The sequence below is a fragment of the Ranitomeya variabilis genome, chromosome 2 (assembly GCF_051348905.1).
Source record: "Ranitomeya variabilis isolate aRanVar5 chromosome 2, aRanVar5.hap1, whole genome shotgun sequence".
Taxonomy (NCBI): Eukaryota; Metazoa; Chordata; class Amphibia; order Anura; family Dendrobatidae; genus Ranitomeya; species Ranitomeya variabilis.
In genome coordinates, this window is record NC_135233.1 from 372,121,908 (window position 1) to 372,147,978 (window position 26,071).

Here is a 26,071-nt window from a genome sequence, read left to right on the forward strand (position 1 = left end):
CTGGTTGTCATTGAAGGAAACATGAATGTGGCCAAGTGCAGAGATATCTTGAATGAAAACCTCTTCCATAGTTCTTTGTACCTCAGACTTGGCCGAATGTTCACCTTCCAACAAGACAATGACCCTAAGCACACAAATAAAATAACAAAGGAGTGGCTTCAGAACAACTCTGTGACCATTCTTGACTGGCCCAGCCAGAGCCCTGACCTAAACCCAACTGAGTATCTCTGGAGAGACCTGAAAATGGCTGTCCACCAACGTTCACCATCCAACCTGACGGAACTGGAGAGGATCTGCAAGGAAGAACGGCAGAGGATCCCCAAATCCAGGTGTGAATAACTTGTTGCATCATTCCCAAGAAGACTCATGGCTGTACTAGCTCAAAAGGTGCTTCTACTCAATACTGAGCAAAGGGTCTGAATAATTATGACCATATGATACTTCAGTTTTTCTTTTTTAACACATTTGCAAAAATTTCTACATTTCTTTTTTTTTTTTAAGATAAGATGGGGTGCAGAGTGTACATTAATGAGAAAAAAATGAACTTTTTTGAATTTACCAAATGGCTGCAATGAAACAAAGAGTGAAAAATGTAAAGGGGTCTGACTTTCCGTACCCACTGTACGTTACTTTACTTATCCCGACTTTTGGGGGTCAGGACTCAGGATCTATAAAGAATGGGGCTGCACTTGTACATTTTTGACACAGAAAAGTTCAGGCTGGGAAGTGACCTGAGGAAATAGCACTTGAACATAAGGAAATGTCGGGCAGTAAGAAGCAGAGGAAAGAGTGTGAGAAATGGAGATTAGAGCAGTGAGAGAATGAGTTAAGGAGAATGGAGGGAGGGGAGCAGAGACAAGTGAATGCTGCTCTAGGTGGAGAGGAGGGATCTGGAGAGGAGGAGGGAAGAGACACACAGAGTTTAGTTCCTGTCTGTCCCAAGGGAGAAAACCCCGAGAACATGTCACAGGGTGAGAGAACCTGGACACAAGTAAGTGGGGAAAGTAGGGAGGTGCACAGAAAGGTGCAGGGGGCAGAGCACAATGGCCGCAGGGAGGGTCAGGTGGACAGAAAGGGGGCTAAAGAAGAAGACAATGGAGAAAGTGGGATAAAGTAGAGAAGGGAGAGGGAAAGTGACATGGCGGGGGCTCTGCCTGCAGCACAGGTGCTCATGTACAAGGGGGAGAGGAGGCAGCAGCCAGCCAGCGGAGAGGATTCATAGGGGACGCTGTGAGGTTTCGATGCCTTCTCCAACATGTCCTCACTTGTACATTATATGAGGGAGAAATGGTGACGGCTGAGGGTTCACGGTGGTCGCTCGCTGCTTTTCACGCCGTACGGTGTCTCCTATAGGGGAATCGGCCCGTAACCTCACAGTGGCCATACACTAATGACATTTGGAGCATCCACAATGAGAATTTTTTTTCCGTATGTTTCGCCATTTTAGCGCAAAAATAAAAAAATTGTGTATTTTTGAGATTGGTATTGAAAATGTATATTATTGTCTGCAAAAAAAATACGAGAAAAAACCCATCTTCAATATTGTGGCTATGTCTCAGATCCGTATTGGTCAGGGGATCATTGGCGCACATATATATAATTAAAGTGTTGTACATTCCGCATGTACGTTTACGGAGTGCCGCCAGACGTACGCAGCCATGTGCCGTGGACCACCGCTGTCTACGGCACAGCAGAGCGTTATCCGACATGTATGACTGACCGAGGTGTGAACAGAGCCTGAGGTGCGTGCAGATTTGTTCCCGTGAGAGGAAATAATGACCCTGGGGGGGACACAGGGTATAATGACCCTGAAAATCCTGACGTCATTCTAAGAGGTGTGTAACAACAGCTGTGCGGCCACAGGCTGCCGGGACATGCTGGAAGATGTTGTGTTACAACAGCTGGGAGCTATAAATGGCCGATCACTGCCGTAAATGCTTCTTCCATAGCTGGATTCACCACAATGTACATATTCTGAGAAAAATCTGATTAATAAAACCGGCTGAGTTAGGAAATAGCAGTTGGTTGCTAGGGATATGTGTAGTTGATAGGAAAAAAATGTCCCTAGCAACCAGTCTCAGCCGCACTTTCCTGTACGTCTTACTGCTTTATTAATCAGATTTATGTAAAAAAAAAAACAAGTGAATTTAGCCGAGTGTAAACGAGGGCATGCGAGTCATTGCTAGGTGACGCCGTGATATCACAATATGAGACGGGTCAGAGTGTCCTCTCCTTTACCAGGTTTTATGGTCGCCCGACACCTGGTGCCCACATGAAGGGGCGTAATGAAGGGCGATGTATTCCTCATCTCATACTGATCCCATGTTACATCCTGTACGATAGTCCGGAGCTGCATTTACAACTCAGAGCTGTAATCATCCAGTATTATTCTTTTTTCTTTGTTCTATTAATTTTTAGGAAACGTACACCCCGGTTGATTAAAATTGGCGTTTCTTACACCAGCCCTAATGAGGAGTGTGCAGGAATAAGATGCACCTAATTCATTAAGCGGTGCACCCAACTTAATAAATTCTGTGCATCTTATCAGTGGTAGAACTGTTACTCCGGTCGGGGACTGGAGTAACTTTTCTGATGTAAGAAATGCCGCCATTATTGATGAATTTGACCAGTGGGTGTAGCCACAACATGTCCCACCCTGCTCCAACTCCTCCCTAAAGTCGCCCATTTTTGTAAAGTTGGCCGAAACTTGTGTGAAAGTGACAAAATTCACCAAATTTTTGCACAATCCTACGCTGCGTAAGAATTGTGCAACGTTACATAATGTTTCAAGCCGTCTTTCTGCCGCTGATGAATTGGAGACAGCCACGGTCTTTACCCCAGGCACTGTTCATTAATGTGATGTAGTGCTTATAAATGTGTCTATTGACAAGCTTGCTGACTGTTTCCACTAATATCCAGCAGAATTCACGTCTGCATTGTATCAATCTGTAAAGTCCAGATGTGTCTATATTAGATCAGTGTGTGCGGACTGCTATAAGTTCAGTGTCTTTACACGAGGTTTAGCTTCTCTGCAGAATCCATAACCCAGGGTGCGACCTCCAGAACTGGTTTGGAAGGCTGCGTCTACCTGAACCAGTCTGTCTGTTCTTTGTGTTGGGTTTTCTTAATGATCCAATTTCTGACATACATTCCTGGAATAACCTTTGTGCGTCCAAACCCTACAATATCTCCTTTGTACGTCATGACTACTGCACCAGCCCACTGAGCCTTTCAAATGGGTATCATTTGGTGCATTTAATTACTGAGCCATCACCATGAGTATCAACTGGGTCACCAAATAATGTGTCATCTGTGTGAGTATCACTGTGAATCTTCTTTCTGTATAGCTTCTATTATTGCTATATTGTCTTACTGAGCTATCTCTATCAGTGTCGGACTGTATATGTTCTCACTTTGCCACCTTTGTAAGTGCCGAAATGTAAATCTTCCTATTGCAACTTTTATGAGTTTGAGACCGAGTATCATGTCTCTGAAGTACCAAGCTTTCCAGTTGTTTTGTGTCAGACCATGCGTTTTCTCACTGAGCCATTGGTTTTAGCGCCAGACTGGGTATTCTTACGCTTTGTTAATTATTGCTACTAAGCCATCTCTGAACGTAGCACAATGTAGTAGCATGTAATGACCTCCATGAGTCCTAGAAAGTACACACTCACAACATAAGCTGTCCATACTTATCAGATGTATATCTAATGCAGGATCATCTGTGTATAGGGGCCTTCCAACTTTCTCAATTGTAATTGTCAGGGGAGATAAGGATCAGGCAGTTAGATTTCAACATGCTTGATCCCTTTGTTCTTGGTGAGATACTTTTCATCCAGAGCAGTCTGGAACCTGTTTACTATCCATTTCTTATTGTGAGCTTATTCTGGCTCAGTGGGGCTGGGCATGCATGTGTATGGGGAATCTGGCAGGTTAGCTTCAGTTTCTCTCTGACATGTATGACTAGCTTGAATGTTAATTCCCAACATTTCAAGTTTTCACCTATCCTTAGGATAGGTTACAAGTTGCTGATCGGTGGAGGACTGACCACTGGAATACCCACTGAGCCAGGGAACCATAGTCTGAAATTCCTCATCAAAATGCGGCGGTGGTTGTGCATGCTTGGCATTGTTCCATAAATTGTTAATTAGCTTTCTGGAGAAAGTCGTTAAGCTGGACTGTATGTACTATCCCACCGTGCGTTACTAGTCTCTGACTGTAACACTGAACTCTACATCTTTGCAGTGAGAATTATGGATCACAATTTCATGAGTCGTCAGTGACAGAAGATATGAAGATGGCATTGCGTATTGTCTTCCTCAGTCTTCTCATTGGCTCCTCCCTGGCCGAACCAGATGCTCATTTCGATCCATGTAAGTGTAGACTGGGTCTTCTAGTTCTGGTAAAATTAGTGAGGGAGTGAAAAACTTTCCAGCAAGGACTAAGGCATAGTTGACACTGGGGTCCTCAACCATTAGACTACACATAGTCACAGTCAAGCACTGGGCACCAGGTCCTGGAGCACTGAATCAATGGATGAGTAGGAAAGGAGCACACTTCAGATAGTAACACTCAACCACTGGCCATCAGAAACTGGGGCAATGAACCATTGGACCCCAGGGATGGGGATTCACAACCACTAGACCACACATAGTAACCCTCAACCATTATTCTTCAGGAACTGGGGCAAAGAACCACTGGACCATAGGGATAGGGATCCACAACCACTAGACCACACATAGTAACCCTCAACCATTATTCTTCAGGAAATGGGGCAATGAACCACTGAACCATAGGGATAGGGATCCACAACCACTAGACCACACATAGTAACCCTCAACCATTATTCTTCCAGAACTGAGGCAATGAATCACTGGACCATAGGAATGGGGGTCCTCAACAACTAGATTAGCCTCAAAAACTAGAGTACACATAGTACTGTTCAGAAACTGGGGCAATGAACCACTGGAGCCTATGGTCGGGGGTCTTCAAACACTAGATTAGACATAGTAAGGTTCAGAAACTGGGGTAATGAACCACTAGAGGCTAAGCATGGGGGTCCTCAACAACTAGACTACACAGTCTCACTCAAAAATTTGGTGAAGGAAATGGGGCAGTGGATGACTGGAGCATAAGGACGGGGAGCCTGAAACACTAGAGTACCACTGGAGCCTAGGGATGATGGACCTCAAACGCTAAAGTAGACATAGTAATGTTCAGGAGCTGGGGCAATGAAGCACTGGAGTTTACAGACAGGGGTGCTCAAACAGTAAAGTAGACATAGTAAAGTTCAGAAAACTGGGGCAATGAATCACTGGAGCCTAGGGATGGTGGTCCTCAAACGCTAGAGTAGACATAGTAATGTGCAGAAACTGGAACAATGAGCCACTGGAGCCTAGGGATGGTGGTCCTGAAACAGTAAAGTAGACATAGTAAAGTTCAGGAACTGGGACAATGAACCACGGGAGCCTACGGGTGGTGGTCCTCAACCACTAGACTACACATAGTGGTGTTAAAGATACACAATGCCCAGTGGTGAAACCATTAACTTCTGAACTTCCGTGACTTCTCCGCGCAGTTTTGCGCACCTCATTCTTGTCACCAGAATTTAAGACATGTTTTTACTATTTGCAGCTACTTGCCGTTATGCCTTGGGAATGCAGGACAGGACCATCCCTGATGAGGACATTACTGCATCCAGTGCATGGTCAGACTCTACTGAAGCCAAACACAGCCGGTGAGTAAGAGCGCCCAGATGATGCTCAGTTTCGATAGTTGGATTATGGAAAAATGATGCTTTATTGCAACCAGTTTATACAGCTGGGAACTGCATCCTGTGGCTCTGTAGCTGTTGTAGACCTACAACTCCCAGCCTGAAGCTGCCATGACATGATGAGATTAGTAGTTCCACAACAACTTGACACAATTTATGGTGTAGACCACTTGCCCACCATGATTTCTTGAGTTGTCCATTGACTTTTTTAGTCCTTGTAATAACATCACGACGAGGAAACCAACACTCACCTGTTTCCACACACGTCCCATCAAATCCACACACGTTTCCCCAGGATGAAAGCTTCCCTGATACTTTCATTAATGCGACTCAGAGTAGAGGAAGAGATGACATCAAACAGGAGAGTAGCGGGAGGTAATACGGTGCCGTCACCCGCTCCCTACATGGTCGCCACATGTTACATGAAACGCTCTTTGAAGAGGATGTAAATTCTGTAGAGATAACGCTTAACAGCATCCAGTAAGGCTTTTAGATGTCCCGAACGAGGCCTCATCGCTGACCAAAACCACATGGAGCGGTGGCCAAAAATGTCTCTGCTGATGAGAAGCTGGGAGACAACCAATATGGCTGTCGGGAAATGTCACCTCATGCAGGGAGGCATCCCCGCTAATTACAGGTAATTATGTAGGACTTTCAGGGGGCACCACGCTGCGATTCAAGCAAAATTACATGGTGGTTTTGCAGCATTGAAGTAAAGACGCAGTGTAATAAGTCAGTTCATTACATTTTTTTCCCTCCTAAATATTCCACCATCATCTGTGAGTGATATTATTGAAAAGTAGAAGGAACTGCAGCAACTCTATGACCAACTAGCTGCATGCAGCCTTGCATCACCAAGCACAATGTTGAGCGTCGGATGGAGTGGTGTAACGACACCACAGCTAGTTTCTGGAGGAAATGTGTCCTGTGCAGTGACAGACCACACTTCTCTATCTGATGTCTGATAGACGAGTCTGGGTTTGCTGAATGCCCGCAGAATGTTACTCACCTCACTGCATTGTGCCCGATGTAATGGTTGGTGCAGACGTTATATGGGGTGTTTTTCATGGGTCGGCCTTAGCCCTTTAGTTCCAGTGAAGAGAACTGTTAATGATTCAGCCCAGGACATTGGGGAAAACTGTAGAATCAGTTTAGGAAAAGCCCTTTTTAGTTCCCCATAATCAAGGTCCATACAGATGAGAGCTGGTGAGTTCTCCTTCAATGGAAGTCTTCAAACAGAGGCTGGACAGACATATTTCTGAGATAGTTTAGTGAATCCTACATTGAGCAGGGGGTGGGACGCGATGACCACGGAGGTCCCTTCCACATCTAATATTCTAGGATTCTATGGTTGGTGGAAGAACCAGACCTTAACCACATGCAACACCTTTGGGATGAACTAGACTGGAGATTAGGAGCCTGACCTCCCCCTAACATCAGGGTCTGACCCCAAAAATGTTCTTCTGGATGAAGGGACAAAAATTCGCACAGACATCTTCACAATCTCGTGGAAATCTATGGATGTAGAATGGGAGGTCAGAGAAAGCCCTGAGGTGTAGTGTGGAGGGGAAACATCATTTTCTCCCTTCAGTGTAGATTTTGCCTTTGGTCCCAATACTCTTGTATATATGTCATGTGTAGATATTTAGGTATGAACTGGGTCGTCGCTATAGGATCTTACCCAGCAGGACGTTCACACGGACACACGGCTGCTGTTCACGGTGAAAGGTCGGAGATTATTGCTGATATCCTGGATTACGAGAGAAAAAAATGCAGTTATTACCTACGTCATAAGCTGTGTATGTAAACAGATAAAGGAATGGCGTCTCAGCTGATGGGGCCCCACTCATGACCTGGACCCTAGGCTTGTGATAACCACAATTTTATAGGATCGTTAGGCTACAAGTCTGTGTAGAATGGAGAGGCAGTATACTATACTGCACATAGATTTGCTGTCACCACTTCAATATGTCTGAATATCATCCAGTCTGGAACAACTAAGAGCTGAGGATGGGATCTCCTCGTTCTCTCTATAGGTCTCAATCATATATATCCTTTTCTACATATTCTTTTTTATACATACATGGGTATCTGAATGGTATGCAGACCTTGGCGTTGAGACTTTTTGGCTGTCGCCATTCCTCCTCCACACCCATATTTTGCTACCCCACTCCTTTCTAAGATGGTGGTTCAGAAGAAGATCTGGAATCACTAGATTCCGTAAGTTTTATAGACGTTCGTGAGGTCTCCCCTCCATACGAGAAGCCTCTTAAAGGAAACCTGTCACCCCGTTTTTTCAAGATGAGATAAAAATAGCGTTAAATAGGGGCAGAGCTGTGCTTTACATTAGTGTATTTTTTGTGCCTTTATTCCCCAGCTATGCTGCCGAAATACCTTTGTAAAGTCGCCGTTTTGGGCTGTCACTGGGGAATAAAGGCACAAAAAATACACTAATGTAAAGCACAGCTCTGCCCCTATTTAACGCTATTGTTATCTCATCTTGAAAAAACGGGGTGACAGGTTCCCTTTAAGATTAATCAGAGCCTTCAATTATTGGGCCAGCTTCCACGGTACGTTCACACAGGACTTTTTTGCTGCGTTTTTTTATGCTAATTTTCAGCTGCTTTTTACAGTACCAGCAAAGCCTATGAGATTTCAGAAATCTCATGCACACACATTGGGTTTTTGTTTGATCAGTATTTTCTGCTTTGCTGCGTTTTTTGGACATAGGGCATGTCACTTCTTTCAGCGTTTTTGCTGCGTTTTTGCAGCGTTTTTTCACCCATTGACTTGAATGGGTGATGGAAAAACGCTGCAAAAACGCATGTAGCATTATTTGCTGCGTTTTTTGTGCAGAAAAATCATGGCCAGCAGGAAGTGATCTCACAGCCAAGAGCTTAGGGGTGTGGTTAGTGAGGTGTGAAGAGCCATTGTGAGATGTCCTGATTGTGATCTATTGTGAGGGAGTTCCTGGTAGTGAGGTGTGAAGAGCCATTGTGAGGTGTCTTGATTATGATCTATTGTGAGGGAGTTTCTGGTAGTGAGGTGTGAAGAGCCATTGTGAGGTGTGAAGAGCCATTGTGAGGTGTCCTGATTGTGATCTATTGTGAGGGAGTTTCTGGTAGTGAGGTGTGAAGAGCCATTGTGAGCCATTGTGAGGTGTGAAGAGCCATTGTGAGGTGTCCTGATTATGATCTATTGTGAGGGAGTTTCTGGTAGTGAGGTGTGAAGAGCCATTGTGAGCCAGTCAGGTGTGAAGAGCCATTGTGAGGTGTCCTGATTGTCATCTATTGTGAGGGAGTTTCTGGTAGTGAGGTGTTAGCCATGTCTTGGTATAGGAGGATGAGCATTAATGTTTCCCAACTAATCATGGAGGTAATATTTTTTTTTAATTTGTGATATATCTATCTATCCGATTGTTTGCAATGGTACACTTTGCGATGCTCATGTGCTGTTATGTACGTGTTCATGTGTTCTGCATGTGTATGTTTGTATTTTCCTTGTCATGAATGTTGGCTTCATTTCATCTTGCATTTGGTAATTACTTTTTCATTTATTTTTCCAAGGTGGAAGCAATGCCTGTAATTTGGGATGTAGCTTGCCCAAACTACAGTGATCGTCAAAAAAAGGCCGATGCATGGCATGTAATTCGCCGTAAATTGTTCCCCCGCTGGGATGAAGGCGATGCTAAGCTCCACTGGGGTCACTCAACTTTATTATCATGCACAAATAGACAAAAAAACGCACCAAAACCGCACAAAAAACGCATCTATAAGCAGCTGAAAATTGGCATAAAAAACGCAGCAAAAATAAGCAGCAAAAATACGCAGCAAAAAAGTCCTGTGTGAACTTACCCAAAAAACGCACCAAATACGCACCAAAAAACCGCACCTAAATTAGCATAAAAAAACGCAGCAAAAATACGCAGCAAAAAAGTCCTGTGTGAACTTACCCTAAAGGATAGATGAGTCTGGTGACCGTTCCCACCATCTTTACACCATTTCCACCTCATAAAAGATGGCCGATACCAAACAGGGCTGAAGTCTGTGAGGAAGGAGGAGGAGAACCTCTACTGTGTATGAAATAGTGAGCATCACAAAATGGTGTCCCCACACATCTGATAAAATATAAGGAAACTTCTCTGGTAGTTGTATATTGCTATGAGTGATGTTGCTGCTCTCGTGGGAACGTCTGTAGAAGGGGAAAGTCTTACTCAATCTGCTGACAAAGAAAATGATTGTATGAGGAAGCCATCTTGTCGTGACTTGCCCAAGAATGGCTTCATGCATCGTGATCAAGCTGTCATTTTCTCATACAAGGAAATCTTGGGGAAGAAATGTATTTCTACGAGATGGAGAAGAAGAGCCGCCTCCGTCATCTGTCTCCAGGCACAGGTTGTGCGTTCTGACTGATGGATTAGGTATGGGGGCTACAGAGAGCACCCCTGCCCCAGGGCCCAACATCTGGGGCACATATCTCCCCCGGCCACCGATAAAAGAAGGATTAGAAGAGGATGGTGAATAAATACGTCTAATTGTGCAGTAGTGTATTCACGCGAGACTGATATAGATAGGATCGCGCCCCTCCCCCACTGAGAATTATAAGACTAGTAGAAGTCGTCCTGCAGTAGAAGCAGCAGCCTCAGGCGGAGTACAGACTTACTTCTCCTTATAGTCTATATACTTTATATAGCTGAGAGTGTATTATGATGTTCTGCAGCAGCTGAGAGTGTATTAGGAGGTTCTGCAGCAGCTGAGGGATGAATTGTGAGGTTCTGCAGCATCTGTGGTGTGTATTATGAGGCTCTGCAGCAGCTGAGGTGTGTATTATGAGGCTCTGCAGCAGCTGAGGTGTGTATTATGAGGTTCTGAAGCAGCTGAGGTGTGTATTATGAGGTTCTGCAGCGGATGAGGGTTGTGTTATGAGGTTCTGCAGCAGCTGAGGTGTGTATTATGAGGTTCTGCAGCAGGTGAGGTGTGTATTATGAGGTTTTGCAGCAGCTGAGGTCTGTATTATGAGGCTCTGCAGCAGCTGAGGTGTGCATTATGAGGTTCTGCAGCAGCTGAGGGGTGTATTATGAAGTTCTGCATCAGCTGAGGTGTGTATTATGAGGTTCTGCAGCAGCTGAGGGGTGTATTATGAGGTTCTCCAACTATTGAAACCCCCTGCAACCAAGAGATAAGTGGCGCCTATGTGATGTTCGTTATCTATGTATCTCCATATACAGCTGTGTGTAAAAGTTTGGGCACCCCTGGTCAAAATTACTGTTATTGTGAACAGTTAAGCAAGTTGTAGAGGAAATGATTTCTAATAGGGGTGCCCAAACATTTACATGCCTCTGTAATGGTCCGGTCCTGACAGGAGAGTATGTATACAGGTATCATTCGCTGCCGAGTTGCATATAATGTACGGTGCTTTGGACGGTGAAGTATGGGGCCCATCTATAATGTACCGGGGCCCACGACATGCGAGCTGCACCTCTGACCACATAGGATGCAGGAGGTGTGTGACTTCACTATGGATTAACCTCTGTACCCTCCACCATTACTCATTCACCTCGGTCATGTCAGTCATTTTCCTGTTTTTTTTTTTGGCCTGGCGGAGTCTGGCGCGGAGCTGCACCTCCGATCACATACATTACTTAGCGTGAGCGTCGTCCGCTTGAAGTTTCCCCTTGAACCTTTAATCTATTTCGACGTGTGTGAAGAACCCTGTGGCCAAAAAGAGAGAATCTGGATGATTCATGTATACAGAAATTATGTATACATTCATAATACTAGAACTATGTTACCATCATCATCAATATAGGAAAGGGTTCTTTACAGTAAAAGCAGTAACTTCTAATTCAACCTCCTAAATGGGCCCTCTTTCCAGGGGCCCCATAGCAGCCTCTATTATATATACTCTATGCGTTTGGTACTAAGTTAATATCCTATGAACTTTTCACTGGCCAAACTGTTGAGTGTTCCCACGCAGGGCCGTCATTATCAATGTAAGAAAGGATTCTTACAGTAAGAGCAGTCACTTCTTCATGTGTAAAATTATTGGCCATATGTGTCTTTCCAACCCACGTGACTGTGTAACGCTCTCCTTTTTTCATGCCGTAGGCTAGAAAGCAATGAAGGTGATGGGGCCTGGTGCCCAGCTGGGCCCGTCTACCCCAGTAATGAAGAATATCTACAGATAGACCTAAGGAACCTGCATTTCCTGACTCTTGTCGGCACTCAGGGTCGAGACAGCGGAGGATTGGGCAAAGAATTTGTCCGACATTACCAGCTGCGCTACAGCAGAGATGGGTACAAGTGGGCCCAGTGGAGAGACCGGTGGGGAAACGAGGTGAGAAGGTGGTGGAGGTGGCACCATGACAGATGACCTTCAATCCCAAGCGCCTGATGATGGAGTTCTGTTCTGTCTCATCTAGGTGATAGTCGGAAATGAGAACACGCATGACCTCGTTCTGAAGGACCTCGGACCCCCAATAATTGCCCGTTACGTCCGTTTCTATCCAATGGCTGACCGAGTCATGAGCGTGTGTTTGAGAGTGGAACTCTATGGATGTGATTGGCAAGGTGAGTTCACCACTCACACCTCGTGTAGCTATGGCCTCCACTCCGAGGGTCTCACCAGTGCTTGGACCTGGACCATCTTCCTGTTCTAGGATTGTCCTTATCTGGTGTCTACAGGTCTTCTTTCGTTGACTTCCATTTCTTTTTTCATCCCACCACAGATGGTCTCCGCTCTTACACCTCTCCACCAGGAGACATCATGACCCTGGTTTCAGGGATGGTCAACTTAAACGACTCTACATACGATGGATTTACGGTTGGAGGGTAAATTTGGACACCTATATAGACATCGTAGTATCCACCCCTATTTTATCACATATTATTTTAAAGGGATCCTATCATTTTGGAAAACTATGGACAGCAGGTGATAGAGCGGGAGGAGAAGAGCAGATTGATATATAGTTTTTTTGAGGAAAAATTCTGTATAAATTGGATTTTACTCATTACGTGTCCTGCTCTATCTTTAGGAGTCCAGTGGGCGGTCCTTATGTGAGATTGCCATCTTTCCTTCATCCCTATTCTTCCAGTGTTTAGGAGTCCGGTGTACAGTTCTATTCTGTGATTGACAGCCTTCCCTTAATCAGCGTGCATACAGAGATAGCTGTCAGTCATTGATTAGGACCGCCCACCGGACTCCTGAAAGCAGAGATTTAAAGGAGTGAATTAAAAGTTATAATCTGAATTTTTTTTAAAGACTGTATATAAATCTACTCCGCTCCTCCTGCTCTATAGCACGCTGTCTGCAGATCACAGTGCATCTATAGTGTGATGGGTTCCCTTTAAATATATCCCATAACTTGTACAATGTTATCTCTATCAAAGACGCAAATTAAAGGGATACTTCATGCACAAATGACACACTGTGTTATATCAAGCACAGGACACGGGGATTAAGGTTCTTTTGGGGAGTTTTTTGGAGACCACCAAACTTGTGGAGGAAGACCCCCCCAAAAAATATGCAAATAAGCTCTCTTCCAAGAGAATGGAAGCTGGCTCTCTAGTGCCACCTATTGGAATCAGCTGCCCTATAAGTCACTATAAAAATATTGCATTTCCCTTCCACAAACAGCACCACTTCTGTCCGCAGGTTGTTTCCGGTATTGCAGATAAACCACATTCTCCCAAGCTGCAATACCAGACACAACCCACAGACAAGTGTGGGGCTCAGATTGGGAAGGAGACAGCCACGTTTTTCTACTCCCGTACAACCGGGTAAATGCCATTTTGTCTTTCGCTGCAGGCTACATTACGGAGGACTGGGTCAGCTGACGGACGGAGTTATTGGGGCTGATGATTTCCTCCAGCACAAGGAGCAGGGGGTCTGGCCCGGGTACGATTATGTTGGTTGGAATGAGGCGAGTTTCCCGTCTGGATACCTGGAGATGGAGTTTGAGTTTGATGCCCTGCGGTCATTTACATATATGAGAGTGAGTACTCTACGTATAACATTGGGGGAGAGATGCTGCAGCTTCATCCCCCTCCTCCCCGAGGTTTCCGAACTCTTCCATAAACTCTGCAGGGAAACTAAAGGGTGAGGAAAGGGATACTTTCCCCTGATCGCTATTTCCCCGCATGGGTATGTTTGTTTTTATACGCATGGAGAATTCTAGATATTTCCTTTGATCTCTGCTCACCCGTGTCGCCGGCGTATCTCCCCGATCATTGGGCGCCTTTCATGCGTATAGAAACAAGCACAGCTGTGATGGAAGACAGCGTAAAGCTCCTGCGCCCCGGTGCGTGAAGGGTCGTGATGTCATCAGCACCGGATAGCCCCCTAAAAATGTACGCTGGCTGGACCAGCCACATTCGGTCAGCCCACTTATGTTAATTGGGGGGTCTCCTGATTTTTACAGATATCAGGGGAAAGGCAGGTCGGGCATGTTGGATTTGAACATGCCCCATCCTTCATTCTCAAAAAGGTAAACCACCGCCAGAGATGTCTATTGATTCCTCCAGACAGCCCTTGCACATATATGGTCGGCCATGTTTATGGGGGTTGGGTGAAACAGCTGTCGGCTATGCCCAGTTTTCTAGCCTGCTAACCAGTCATGAGTAGCCTGGAGGTCCTATTTTATGACCATTCCTGCGAGGGCTGTCCTCCAATAACTTCACTTCCCCCATCTTTCCCTCCAGGTACACGCTAATAACATGCACTCCAGAGGTGTCCAAGTGTTTCGCCGTGTGGACTGTTACTTCAAGCGGTCCCTGCACACCCCATGGGACGTCAGTCCGGTCACTCTATCTCTGGCACTGGATGTCCGTGACCCGAGTGCCCGAACGGTCACCATGTCGCTGTCTGGCAGGCCGGCCAGGATCCTCCGCTGTCACTATTACTTCTCCAGTCCGTGGCTGCTTTTCAGTGAGATCTCATTTCTCTCCGGTCAGTATTTCCTTTATACACTTGTCGTTTGGTTGTGTTCTACCTTTTTCTTTTTGCCATGGAATAAAAAAAATGGGGAAGGATGAGAGCAGGGAAGTTGCAAGACAGGAGAAGGCGCAGATAAAGACAGTTTTCCACTTTTAATACAATAATAAAGACTAGCGCACTTTTGACTTGGTCTCGTCTCCCTTTTCTGTTGTTTCTGCCCCTTTAACTTTAATGGCTTGTTCAGAACTTTGAAATTAATGACTTTCCCTCCCATTGAAGTGAATGGGAGAGGAGCTGCAGTACCCAAGAATGACCACTGCACAGTGTATGGCGCTGTGGTGTTTCAGCTCCTGTACTTGTGAACGGTGGTGTTTCGGACCCCCTAAGGACAGGACATCAGTATCAAAGTTCTGGACAACCCCTTTAAACCATCAGTTATATTTATACGACTTTTTATTTAGTTTCATGTAACTTGTGTTCTTCTGACCCAAAGATGTCTATGACTCATCAGAACCGGAGGAACCGAGTCCACTGCCTGAGCCACGGGACGCCACGCTGCAACCTCCCACGACGGAGGCACCACAAGGCACCAGCCAAAAAACTGCATCGACTACCATAGGCAGCGCCAGTGAAACTGTTCATGGTGAGAACATCACAGCTAACTCTATGATTTATTTGTCACGGTTTGCGACATCTCCATTTTGTGTCTGCCCGTCCCTTTATATTTCAAGTTGGTTGCTGAGATAAAAAAAAATAATAAAAAAAAAAAAATATATATATATATATATATATATATATATATATATATATATATATATATATATTTATTTATTTATATTTATATATTTATTAACACCCCAGAAACAGCGCCACTCTCATCTACAGGCTGTGTCTGGAACTGCAGCTTAGTCCCATTCACTTCAATACTGTAATTCCAGATGCAGACAGGAGTGGCGCTATTTCTTTAAAAAATGATAAAAAATAATTTTTCTTAGCAATCTTTAATTTTTATTTGAATTCGCCTTTTACATTATTTTCTGCCGTAGAAGCTGTCAGTGTTAACCGGATAAACCAGCCAATAGTCAAGGACGAGAGCAGCAATACCGCCATTCTGATTGGCTGTCTGATGGTCATAATCCTGCTTCTGTTGGTCGTTATTATCCTGATCCTGTGGAGGCAGCGCTGGAAGAGATTACTGGGGAAGGTGGGTGAAACCATTATGTATCTCACAACCCACCGGCGCAGCTGGACACAAAGGTCGAATGTTCTCCCTGTAGAAAATTGTGCAGGTGTAAAAAAACTACATCTGGATTTAGAGCCATTTACAGAAGGAAGAGCAGCTCTGAAGCACAAACTGCTGCTCTAGAAACTGAAAGAGCAGGATTTATCTAAATTTAGAACCATTTACATGAAGAAGATCAGCTCTGAAGCACAAACTTCTGCACTTGAAACTGAAAGAGCGGGATTTATTAACATTTAGAACCATTTAAATTGAAAGAACAGGATTTATCTACATGTAGAGCAGTTTACGGTAAGAAGAGCAGCTCTGAAGCACATACTGATGCTCTAGAAAACTAAAGAAAAAAATGTATCTACGTTTAAAGCCATTTGCAGGAGGAAGAGCAGATCTGAAGTCCAAACTTCTGCTTTATAAACTGAAAAAAAACAAAACAGGATTTATCTACATTTAGATGCATGTATAGCAGGAAGAGTAGCTGTGAAGCACCAACTTCTGCTCTAGAAACTGAAAGAACAGGATTCATCTAAATTTAGAACCATTTACATTAAGAAGAGCAGCTCTGAAGCACAATCTTCTGCTCAAGAAACTGAAAGAACAGGATTTTAGCTCTTCATTTAGAGCCATTTACAGTTAAACTAAAATAACAGTATTTTTTAATATTTAAGCTATGTAAAATAGTAAGAGCAGCTCTGAAGCACAAACTGTTGTATTAGAAATGGAAAGAACAGGATTCATCTACACTTAGAGCGGTTTACTGTAAGAAGAGCAGCTCTGAATCACATGCTGCTGCCTTAGAAAATGAAAGAACAGGATTTATCTACATTTAGAGCCATTTACAGGAGGAAGAGCAGCTCTGAAGCACAAACTTCTGCACTTAAAATTGAAAGAACAGGATTTATCTACACTTAGAGCAGTTTACGGTAAGAAGAGCAGCTCTGAAGCCCAAACTTCTGCTTTATAAACTGAAAAAAAAATTGGATTTATCTACATTTAGAAGCATTTATAGCAGGAAGAGCAGCTGTGAAGCACAAACTTCTGCTCTGGAAACAGGAAGAAAAGGCTTTACGTACAATTTAAGCCATGTATGGTTGGAAGAGCAGCTCTGAAGTACATACTGCTGCAGTAGAAAATAAAACAACAGGATTTATCTAGATTTAGACACAGATACTGTAGGAAGAGCAGCTCTGAAGTACATACTGCTGCAGTAGCAAATAAAACAAAAGGATTTATCTAGATTTAGAGCCAGATACTGTAGGAAGAGCAGCTCTGAAGTACATACTGCTGCAGTAGAAAATAAAACAACAGGATTTATCTACATTTAGAGCCAGATACCGTAGGAAGAGCAGCTCTGAAGCACAAACATTTGCTCTATAACATGAGAGAGTGGGACATATTATCACCTGATTTCACTTGCAGGCGCAACACCGTCCCTCAGACATTGATCTCACCGCCCGCCTGTCTCTCCCCTCCGACACCGTGGTCATCAACAACACTCAGAACCTGTCGCTGGCATCTAGACATGGCAGCCGCTACGAGCGCATCCTAACATCAGAGGGCGAGTACCAAGAGCCCAGTCACAACCCCCTCGCCAAGATGTCTACCCTGTGCCCGAATTCTGATGGAGCAGGTGAGCGCTCATATGAAGGGATGGTGCACGTCATGTGTGCGGTGTGTAGAGGGTTAATATCCTAGGTATATAATATGTGCATGTGAGCAGCGATATATACTAAGTGCATGGTACTGGATATATGTGAGGGAAATGGAATCATTAATACTGTCTTAAGGGGGTATTCTCTCTGGCATAGGATATGCCATGTATGCCTGAGAGCTGTGATTCCCACCTATCACCAGATTTGGGGTCTACCTCTACCGGCGGGATAAGATCCTGAAGATACATGATAAATTATTGCATCTGCAATTATCAGGCATTTATGGTATATCCCTTTAAATATTAATGGGTGTGGCCAGGGGATGGGGCGGGGCTTAGATGACTGGCGTATTAACAGAGCGTTGCGGGGCGGTATATCCGTGTGCATGCGTGTTTATCTAATTCCGTGTACTTGTCTGCATGGTGATGGCAGTATACACTATATACTCTGCATGTGTCTCTCCAGCTCTGCTGTTAAACAACCCGGCCTATGAGCTCCTGCTCTCCACCTACAGCCGGCCAATCACAGAGCCTGGTGGCGTGCAGGCTAAGCCAATCAACAGCCAGGGTAAGGGGCTGTCACTCCGGAGCTTCAGTCAGCTCCAACTCTCCCATCTCGCTGTCTCTATCTGTCTCTTAAGGACCGGAGAGTCCGTGCCTAACGAGGTGTCTCCTACTATCTGCAGTGCTGGGACCGTCAGAGTTGTCATGGGGAACTCATCTATGGACTTAAAGGGGTATTCCCATCTCCAAGATCCGATCCTGATATACAGTAGGTGTAATAATAATATTAACAAATACCAACAATTAGAAATGTAGTACAGTTCTTCTGATTAGCTCACTTACCTCATGTGCATGGCATTGCAGTAGCTTAGGTATCCATGGTTACGACCACTCATATAGTGACAGTTAGTTAGTTAGACTGCTCTTAGAGTTTGTATCCATGGATACCTAAGCTACTGCAACGCCCTGCACATGAGATAAGTGAAATAGCTAATCAGAAGAACTATGCTACATTTCTGATTGTTGGCATTTGCTAATTTTATTATTATTACTCCTACTATATATTGGGATGGGATCTTGGAGAGGGGAATACCCCTTTAAAGGGGAACATCATCCGAAAATATTAGTTGTGCAGAAAACCTGACCCCAAAACTGAGATATAAAGGACCCCCTACTATAGTCCTTGGCCAATTCTCCACCCCCATAGAGTCCTTCCCGGGTTCTCACCCTCCAATACCAAAGGGCATGGAACCAACCAGAACTAGTCCTCCTCTTCTGACGGCCCTATAGCAGATTGGTCGGGGGGTCTGTGACCTTGGACCACATCATAGAATGACATTCTTCTCTTTCGCTTTCCATCGTTCTCCCTGCACTGTCCCTTTTATTTCCCTCCTCTCTGCCTCCTTGAAAATCCCCCCTACTTTACCCTTCTTCTTCTCTCCCCAGAAGGCGGTTACAGAGAATTGGAGTCCCCTAAGCTCCCCATGTTGTGCCCCCCGAGCGTCCCCCACTATGCTGAAGCCGATATTGTCACCCTGCAGGGGGTGACGGGGGGTAACACCTACGCAGTGCCCGCCCTGACTGCCGACACGCTCACCTCCAAGGAACTGCCCCTTAGCAAGTTCCCCCGGGGGCATCTTCTATTCCGGGAGAAGTTGGGGGAAGGGCAGTTTGGAGAGGTAAGTGTCCAGCACTACAGGAACACTACGGCTCCATTATTGCACATGCACCTCTTCTTTTTTTAGTCTATTTTTTTGGTGTTCTTTGCCTGTTCCTCTTTTGTCTATTATTGTTTTTTGCGTTCACCTGTTTTGTTGTTTTTATTTTTTTTTCAATTTTTGTAATTTTTTTTCTATGTTTGCCTTTGTTAGTGTGGATTTAGTTTTCCACAAGTTTGTGGACGCTTCATCAATTGAGACTTGGAATGATTATTTTTTTGTACACCTGAATAATTTTGCACCAATTTTAGCCGAATTTTTGATCTAAAAATGCATAAATAAGGAAAAAAAAAACAAACAAAAAAAAAACAGCATTTTTTATATTCGTTATTTTGAAGAAAATGTCAATGATTCCAAGACAAAAAAAGAAAAAGCCGGATTACTCACCGGTAATGCTCTTTTAATAAGTCCACGACAGCACCCCACATGAGAGAGAGGGATCCGCCCCATAGGAACAGGAAACCTACAGAATAAAAGGAGGCGGTCCCCTCTCCTCCTCAGTTTAGTTTACAGAGTACAAAAAGGGAACCGCAAAAGCTTTAGTATTAATTCTTATTCAGCAACATAAATATCTTAAACTCTATACAACCATTATTTGTGAATTTAAAAGGAAGAGCTGTGCATAACTTAGGGAGGGTAGTAAATGGGTGCTGTCGTGGACTCATTAAAAGAGCATTACCGGTGAGTAATCCGGCTTTTTACCCTTCGCCATGACAGCACCCCACATGAGAGATTTTCAGAGATTCATTATTTGGGTGGGATTACTGTATTAAGAACAGCTCTACCAAAGGTCAGATCAGAAGATGTAGATAGATCAAGTCTATAATGGTTGTAAAAGGTAGAAGGTGTAGACCAAGTTGCGGCCTTACATATTAAATGGATCGGTACATCTGCTTGTTCCGCCCAGGAGGAAGCCATGGCTCGTGTTGAGTGCGCTTTAATACCCGCTGGAGGAATCTCGCCTTTTGATGTATAGGCCAAGCAGATAGCATCTCTAATCCATCGAGATATGGTAGCTCTCGTGACCCCATGTCTTTTCTTGTGGCCCTGAAAGGAGATAAACAGAGCCCTACTCTCCCTCCATGTCTGACACCTTTCTATATAGGTCAGGATGGCTCTTCTGACATCTAAGGTGTGGAATTTATGCTGTTCCGGAGTTACAGGTGAATCAAAAAAGGAAGGGAGAAATATCTCTTGGGACCTGTGGTAGGTGGACGCTACCTTAGGGAGGTATGAGGGGTCTGGTTTTAGGACTATCCGATCATGGAATATCAGTAAGAAGGGTGGGTCTACTGATAGGGCCTGGATGTCGCTAACCCGTCTAGCTGAGGTTAGGGCTACCAAGAGGGCTACTTTATATGTCAGGATTTTTAAAGGTATTGAATCTAGTGGCTCAAATGGGGAGCTGGTTAAGGCCTCTAGCACTAGATTTAAATCCCACGGAGGTAGACGGGGAATATGGACCGGTTTACTACGTTCACAAGATTTTATGAATCTGGAGATCCACCTATTAGCTGCTATATTGCATCCATATAGGGCTCCTAATGCCGAGACCTGAACTCTTAAGGTGTTTACAGATAACCCCAACTCTCGGCCTTTTTGCAAGAACTCTAGAATAGGTGTGACTGGAACTTGCTTAGTGAACGGTACCGTGTAAAAGTCTAAGAATTTATTCCATACCCTACTATATATCAGGGTGGTAGATCTTTTCCTGCTCAATAAGAGGGTGTTTACTAGTTCTGTTGAGAACTCTCTTGATCTTAGTAGTTGCCTCTCAAATTCCACGCCGTCAAGTGAAGACCTTTCACTTGCGGGTGGAAAAAGGGGCCTTGCTTGTTCCCTCCTGATCTTTCTGATCACTAGTGGAATCAGAGACATCGGAGGAAAGGCGTATGCCAGCTGGAACCTCCAAGGATGGTGGAGAGAGTCTAACATATCTGGGTGATCCATGGCGTTCAGGGAAGCGAACTTTCTTACTTGCCGGTTGTCTCTTGTGGCAAATAGGTCGATTTGTGGTATCCCCCATGATTCTGTTATCATACTGAATATGGATCTGTTTAAGGTCCATTCCCCTTGACGTAACTCGTTTCGGCTGAGGTAGTCTGCCCTGATGTTCTCTACACCTCTTATGTGCAGGGCTGTTAGGGATGTTAGATGAGTCTCTGCCAGCTGGAAGATGTCTGCAGCTATGGTCATTAGACTTCCTGACCTTGTACCACCCTGACGGTTCACATATGCCACTGTGGTGGAATTGTCCGAGTAAATTCTTACATTTGCTCCTTGAATCTGCGGAAGAAAGTGATTTAAGGCATATTCTACCGCTTTTAACTCCTTCCAATTGGAGGAACATGACAATTCTGCCTGGTCCCAAGTATCTTGGGCCAGACTGTCTTCCATATGTGCTCCCCACCCAATAGGGCTGGCGTCGGTGGTAATTATTTTAGACGGGTCTATTATCCATGGCACACCCTCTGAGAGGTGGTCCATGTCTAGCCACCAGGATAGTGATTCTAAGACATCTTCGGAAAGAGATATTCTGCTTTCTAGATGTCCGTCTTTTCCCTGAGCCGACAATACCTCATACTGTAATTGACGAGTATGAAATTGTGCCCATGGTACAGCAGGGATACATGATGATAATGACCCCAGTAAAGACATGCCCTTCCTTAGTGTCATGTAGGGGTTGCGTATTGCGTCTGATACCCTTGATTGTATAGTCAGTTTCTTTGCCTGGGGGAGGAAGCATCTCTGTCTTACGGAGCCTAGCTGGATTCCTAGAAATGTCTGGACGGTTTCTGGATTCAGCCGGGATTTTTCGAAGTTGACGATCCAACCTAACTCCTGTAGGGACGAGATCGTATTAGATAGACGAGTTTTACACTGAAGCATAGAGTTTCCCACCACTAGAAAGTCATCTAGGTAGGGTATTATCAAGGTATCTCGTTGACGTAGATGAGCCATCACTTCTAATATCACCTTAGTGAAGATGCGGGGGGCCATAGAAAGCCCAAATGGCATTGCAACATACTGAAAGTGACGAACCTGTCCTTCCAGGGTGACTGCTACCCTTAGATACTTTTGATGTTCGGCATGTATGGGAAGATGATAATAGGCATCCTTTAAGTCTATTCCGGCCATGACACACCTAGGAAACAAGAGTTTTATGGTTGAACTAATGGATTCCATTTTGAAGGTATGATTACGTAGGAAGGCGTTTAATCTCTTGAGATTTATGATGGTTCTAAATGAACCATCAGGCTTATTGATCAAAAATAAAGGGGAATAGAACCCCTTCCTTTCTTGATCCTGGGGAACTTCTATCAGGACTTTTTTAGACAGAAGAGATAGGATCTCTGATTCCAGAGCCCTTTGTTGGTCTTGACCTTTTGGAGATGTTACTATAAAGGAATCCCAAGGGATTCGGTCAAATTCCAATTTTAGGCCGTGTTGTACAATGTCCAGAATCCACTGGCTGGGTGTTATTTGTTTCCACCTGGGGAGGAAGAATTTTAATCTGCCGCCCACCTCCTGGTTAGCGGTATTTGCGTTTCGGGTTATGGGACCCGCTAAAAAAGGCACCTTTTTGCTTCGGGTCCTTCGACTCCCATCGCTCCCTTTGTTCGAACGGCTTGTTCCTGGTAAAGGGACGTCTTTTGAAGGCTCTCCCTGGCAGGGGATCGCACAAAGTTTTGCTTTGGCCTGTGCGTCCCCTTTCCAGTTCTTTAGCCAGAGTGCTCGCCGGGCTGTGTTCACTAGGCCGGCTGACCTGGCTGCTAGGCGTAGCGAATCCACAGAGGCATCAGCCAGGAATGCTACTGCTTCTTTGATTAGAGGGAATTTCGGCAGGATTGACTCTCTCGAAGTTCTACCTCTAATTTGTTCCTCCAGTTGCTCCATCCACACTAGTAGTGACCTCACAGTGCAGGTACTAGATATGGCGGGCCTGAACGCCCCCGTGTTGGCTTCCCACGACCTTTTTAGTAAAGCTTCTGCTTTACGGTCCAGCGGGTCTGTCAGGACTCCTGAATCCTCCACCGGTAAGACCGACTGTTTGGTTGTGGAGGCTACAGCGGCATCAACCTTCGGCACCTTTGACCAGGTATTTAGCTCCTCGTCGCTGAAGGGATAGCGTCTTTTAGAGGATGATGGTAGAAAACCTCTATTTTGCTTATCCCACTCTTTTTTTACTATTTCTTTAATAGTTTTTATGACGGGGAAGGACCTACGTTTCCTCTGTCCTAACCCCGCGAACATGATGTCCTGAGCCGATTTACTTTCTTTCTCATCTGAGCACCCCATCGTGCTTCTGACAGATTTTATTAAATGGTCCATACTGCTGTTGGGAAGACAAAGTCCCCCTTCAGTCTCGGATGAGCTTGGCTGGGATTCCGCTTCACCTGAGGATATACATACATCCTCTGACTGTGAACTGACTGGAGACTTGGACCTACTAAGCTGACGGGTACTGGTGGTACTTGTCTGCGCCAACCCCTGCATTTCTTCCCGGATTATAGCTCTGACATCTGATGGCGTCATTATGTTTTCCTGCCGTAAGGTTTGCATGATACACTCCGAACACAGTTTTTTAACATAATCATCCGGGAGGGGCTGCGTACATAAAGCACATTCCTTGTGCTTGGACTTGTGTGTCCTTTTCTTAGTCTAGAGCAAAGATACAGGAGGAACATATATCAGCATATAGGAAGAGACTCTTTCAAAAACTCACCCAGTGAAGCTGACAGGTACCGGTTCTGGAGGCGGATTTCGTTTGTTGGTAGAACCCTTCTCTGGAGGTCGACCACCACTCTTTGTGCTGCTCTTAGCGCTTCTCTCCTTGCTAGGAGAACGCTGTTGCACTGCGGGCAAGTGCGCATCGTCGGCCGGTGAAGCCATCTTACACACACCGGCCCGACGCTAGCGCTGCATTTTTGAATCTGCCGCTCATTCTCCTGCCTCCCCGGACCAACCCGGAAGTGCTCCAGCGACTTCCGGGTTAGACGCGCCGCTCTCACTCACCATGCGGCGGCTAGGGATATTAAGCCGGCCGCAGCAACGCGCGCGTCCTCACGGTGCCGGGCGGACCCACGGTGACCGGACCCGGACCGTGGATGCTTGGCCAGACGAGGGGGGAGGCTGCAAGCAGGGGCTCCCCCGCCGCTGCTTCTGGAACCGCAGCCCCTGCCGTTCCCTTAGGTACCGACGCAGGCGGGTGCATGGCCCAGGGATTCCTCTTCATCTGTAGGTAAGCTGGGTCCCTGTAGGAACAGGAAACCTAAACTGAGGAGGAGAGGGGACCGCCTCCTTTTATTCTGTAGGTTTCCTGTTCCTATGGGGCGGATCCCTCTCTCTCATGTGGGGTGCTGTCGTGGCGAAGGGTAAAAAGGCACATTTTACCTTTAGACCGTCTGACTACTATTTTGTTGACCGCCCTTTAGACCTCTTCATTTCTTTTGTTTCTTCCCTGTCGTCTTTTTGTGCCTGGATACTTTTTTTTATTGCTTTTTTTGGCACCAAACAGCGGCTCGTTGCCTGTTTTTGTACATTGTTTTGATGTCTTCCTCGGGTTTTCTGACACCCTGGCCATCCTTGTAGCCCCATTATTTCCTGGTTGCCACTTATGAGCCCCATATTTGTGCATCTTGTGACTTACATCGCTCTTTTCCAGGTTCATCTATGTGAGGTTGTGAATCCCCACGAGCTGCCAGTTCTTCAGTTCCCATTCAACATGCGCAAAGGCCGAAGTCTCCTCGTGGCGGTCAAATTACTACGGTCGGACGCAAATAAAAATGCCAGGTAAATTAACCATTTGAGTACTGATTATAAAACTGAATGTACCCCCTAACTGTCCATAGAAAATGCTACATCCCAGTAGCCCTTGATGTCTTGGCATCGCCCCCATCGGTTTGTCAGGTTCTTGCCTTCATCCCTGATCACTGCTTGTTTTCTGTTGACTCTCAGGAGCGATTTCCTGAAGGAACTGAAGATTTTGTCCCGTCTGAGCGACCCACACATCATCCGCCTGTTGGGGGCCTGTCTGGACGAGGATCCGCTTTGTATGATTACCGAGTACATGGAGAATGGAGACCTTAACCAATTTCTCAGTGCCCATGAGTTGGCCAAGGAGGACGAGCGCATGGAGGATGGACATAACCCTCCGTGTATTAGGTGAGCAAATCCTATACATGGATATTGGGGAAACTCCAGACATTTGGCAGCTCCATGCATTGGATCTTCTGTCAATCTAAAGAATATGACCTGCCACAGATCTCACCAAGATTGGCATACTACCAGAGCCAGATTTGGAGAGGGTGAACGGCACATGACCTAGTGTCTTCACCACCACCACCCCGGGAATCAAGGAAGACTTTATTACCTACATTGCCAGAACAGGCTCGTTCTTCTAATGCTTCTTAAAATGACGAGGTGATCAGGAGAATTAGTTTCACAGTGGGAATTGGGTACTTTTCATGCCATTTACCTTGTAGGGTGCATGGGATGCAACCCACTTGGGAAATGGAGGTCCCCTTGGTGGGCCATTTGATGACACTTTCTATTTAAGAAGAATGATCAGGTGTGTCACTCTCCACTGTTTCTCCGCACCAGCCATGAACTTCAGTGGCAATGTTTGTGGATCCCAGAGGTGGGAGGGGAGGACCACCATTTTTTTTTTGCCCAGCAGCCTCCACCAACCTTATTCTTGCCCTAGCTGCAAACCCCACAGCGGTACCAGACAATGAAAATTAATTTATCCGCAG

At 45.3% G+C, this 26,071-nt stretch overlaps 2 protein-coding genes across 10 annotated transcripts in view; one reads left to right on the forward strand and one right to left on the reverse strand.

Moving 5' to 3' along the window:
- Positions 1-26,071, reverse strand: part of GNL1 (G protein nucleolar 1 (putative)) — a 127,082-nt gene that overhangs the window by 72,982 nt on the left and 28,029 nt on the right. Inside the window, exons 13-15 of the mRNA XM_077285973.1 lie at positions 11,330-11,484; positions 9,726-9,991; positions 7,455-7,523 (exon numbers count right to left, since the gene is read on the reverse strand). The gene's annotated coding sequence lies outside the window, so the exon portion shown is untranslated. The remainder of the gene's footprint in view (positions 1-7,454; positions 7,524-9,725; positions 9,992-11,329; positions 11,485-26,071) is intronic.
- Positions 1-26,071, forward strand: part of DDR1 (discoidin domain receptor tyrosine kinase 1) — a 55,287-nt gene that overhangs the window by 26,571 nt on the left and 2,645 nt on the right. The window contains exons 1-15 of one of the 9 annotated variants that reach the window (XM_077285963.1): positions 862-991; positions 4,246-4,373; positions 5,635-5,737; positions 11,881-12,109; positions 12,195-12,342; positions 12,501-12,603; positions 13,580-13,766; positions 14,473-14,719; positions 15,201-15,350; positions 15,754-15,911; positions 17,364-17,574; positions 18,062-18,163; positions 19,045-19,277; positions 24,982-25,109; positions 25,275-25,481. In XM_077285963.1, coding sequence (XP_077142078.1) covers positions 4,292-4,373; positions 5,635-5,737; positions 11,881-12,109; positions 12,195-12,342; positions 12,501-12,603; positions 13,580-13,766; positions 14,473-14,719; positions 15,201-15,350; positions 15,754-15,911; positions 17,364-17,574; positions 18,062-18,163; positions 19,045-19,277; positions 24,982-25,109; positions 25,275-25,481 — 2,288 coding nt within the window. In that variant the 5' untranslated portion in view covers positions 862-991; positions 4,246-4,291. Of the gene's footprint in view, positions 1-861; positions 992-3,191; positions 3,315-4,245; positions 4,374-5,634; positions 5,738-11,880; positions 12,110-12,194; positions 12,343-12,500; positions 12,604-13,579; positions 13,767-14,472; positions 14,720-15,200; positions 15,351-15,753; positions 15,912-17,363; positions 17,575-18,061; positions 18,164-19,044; positions 19,278-24,981; positions 25,110-25,274; positions 25,482-26,071 lie in introns of those variants that run through there. The other 8 variants (XM_077285968.1, XM_077285970.1, XM_077285967.1 and 5 more) reach the window with 8 other exon arrangements.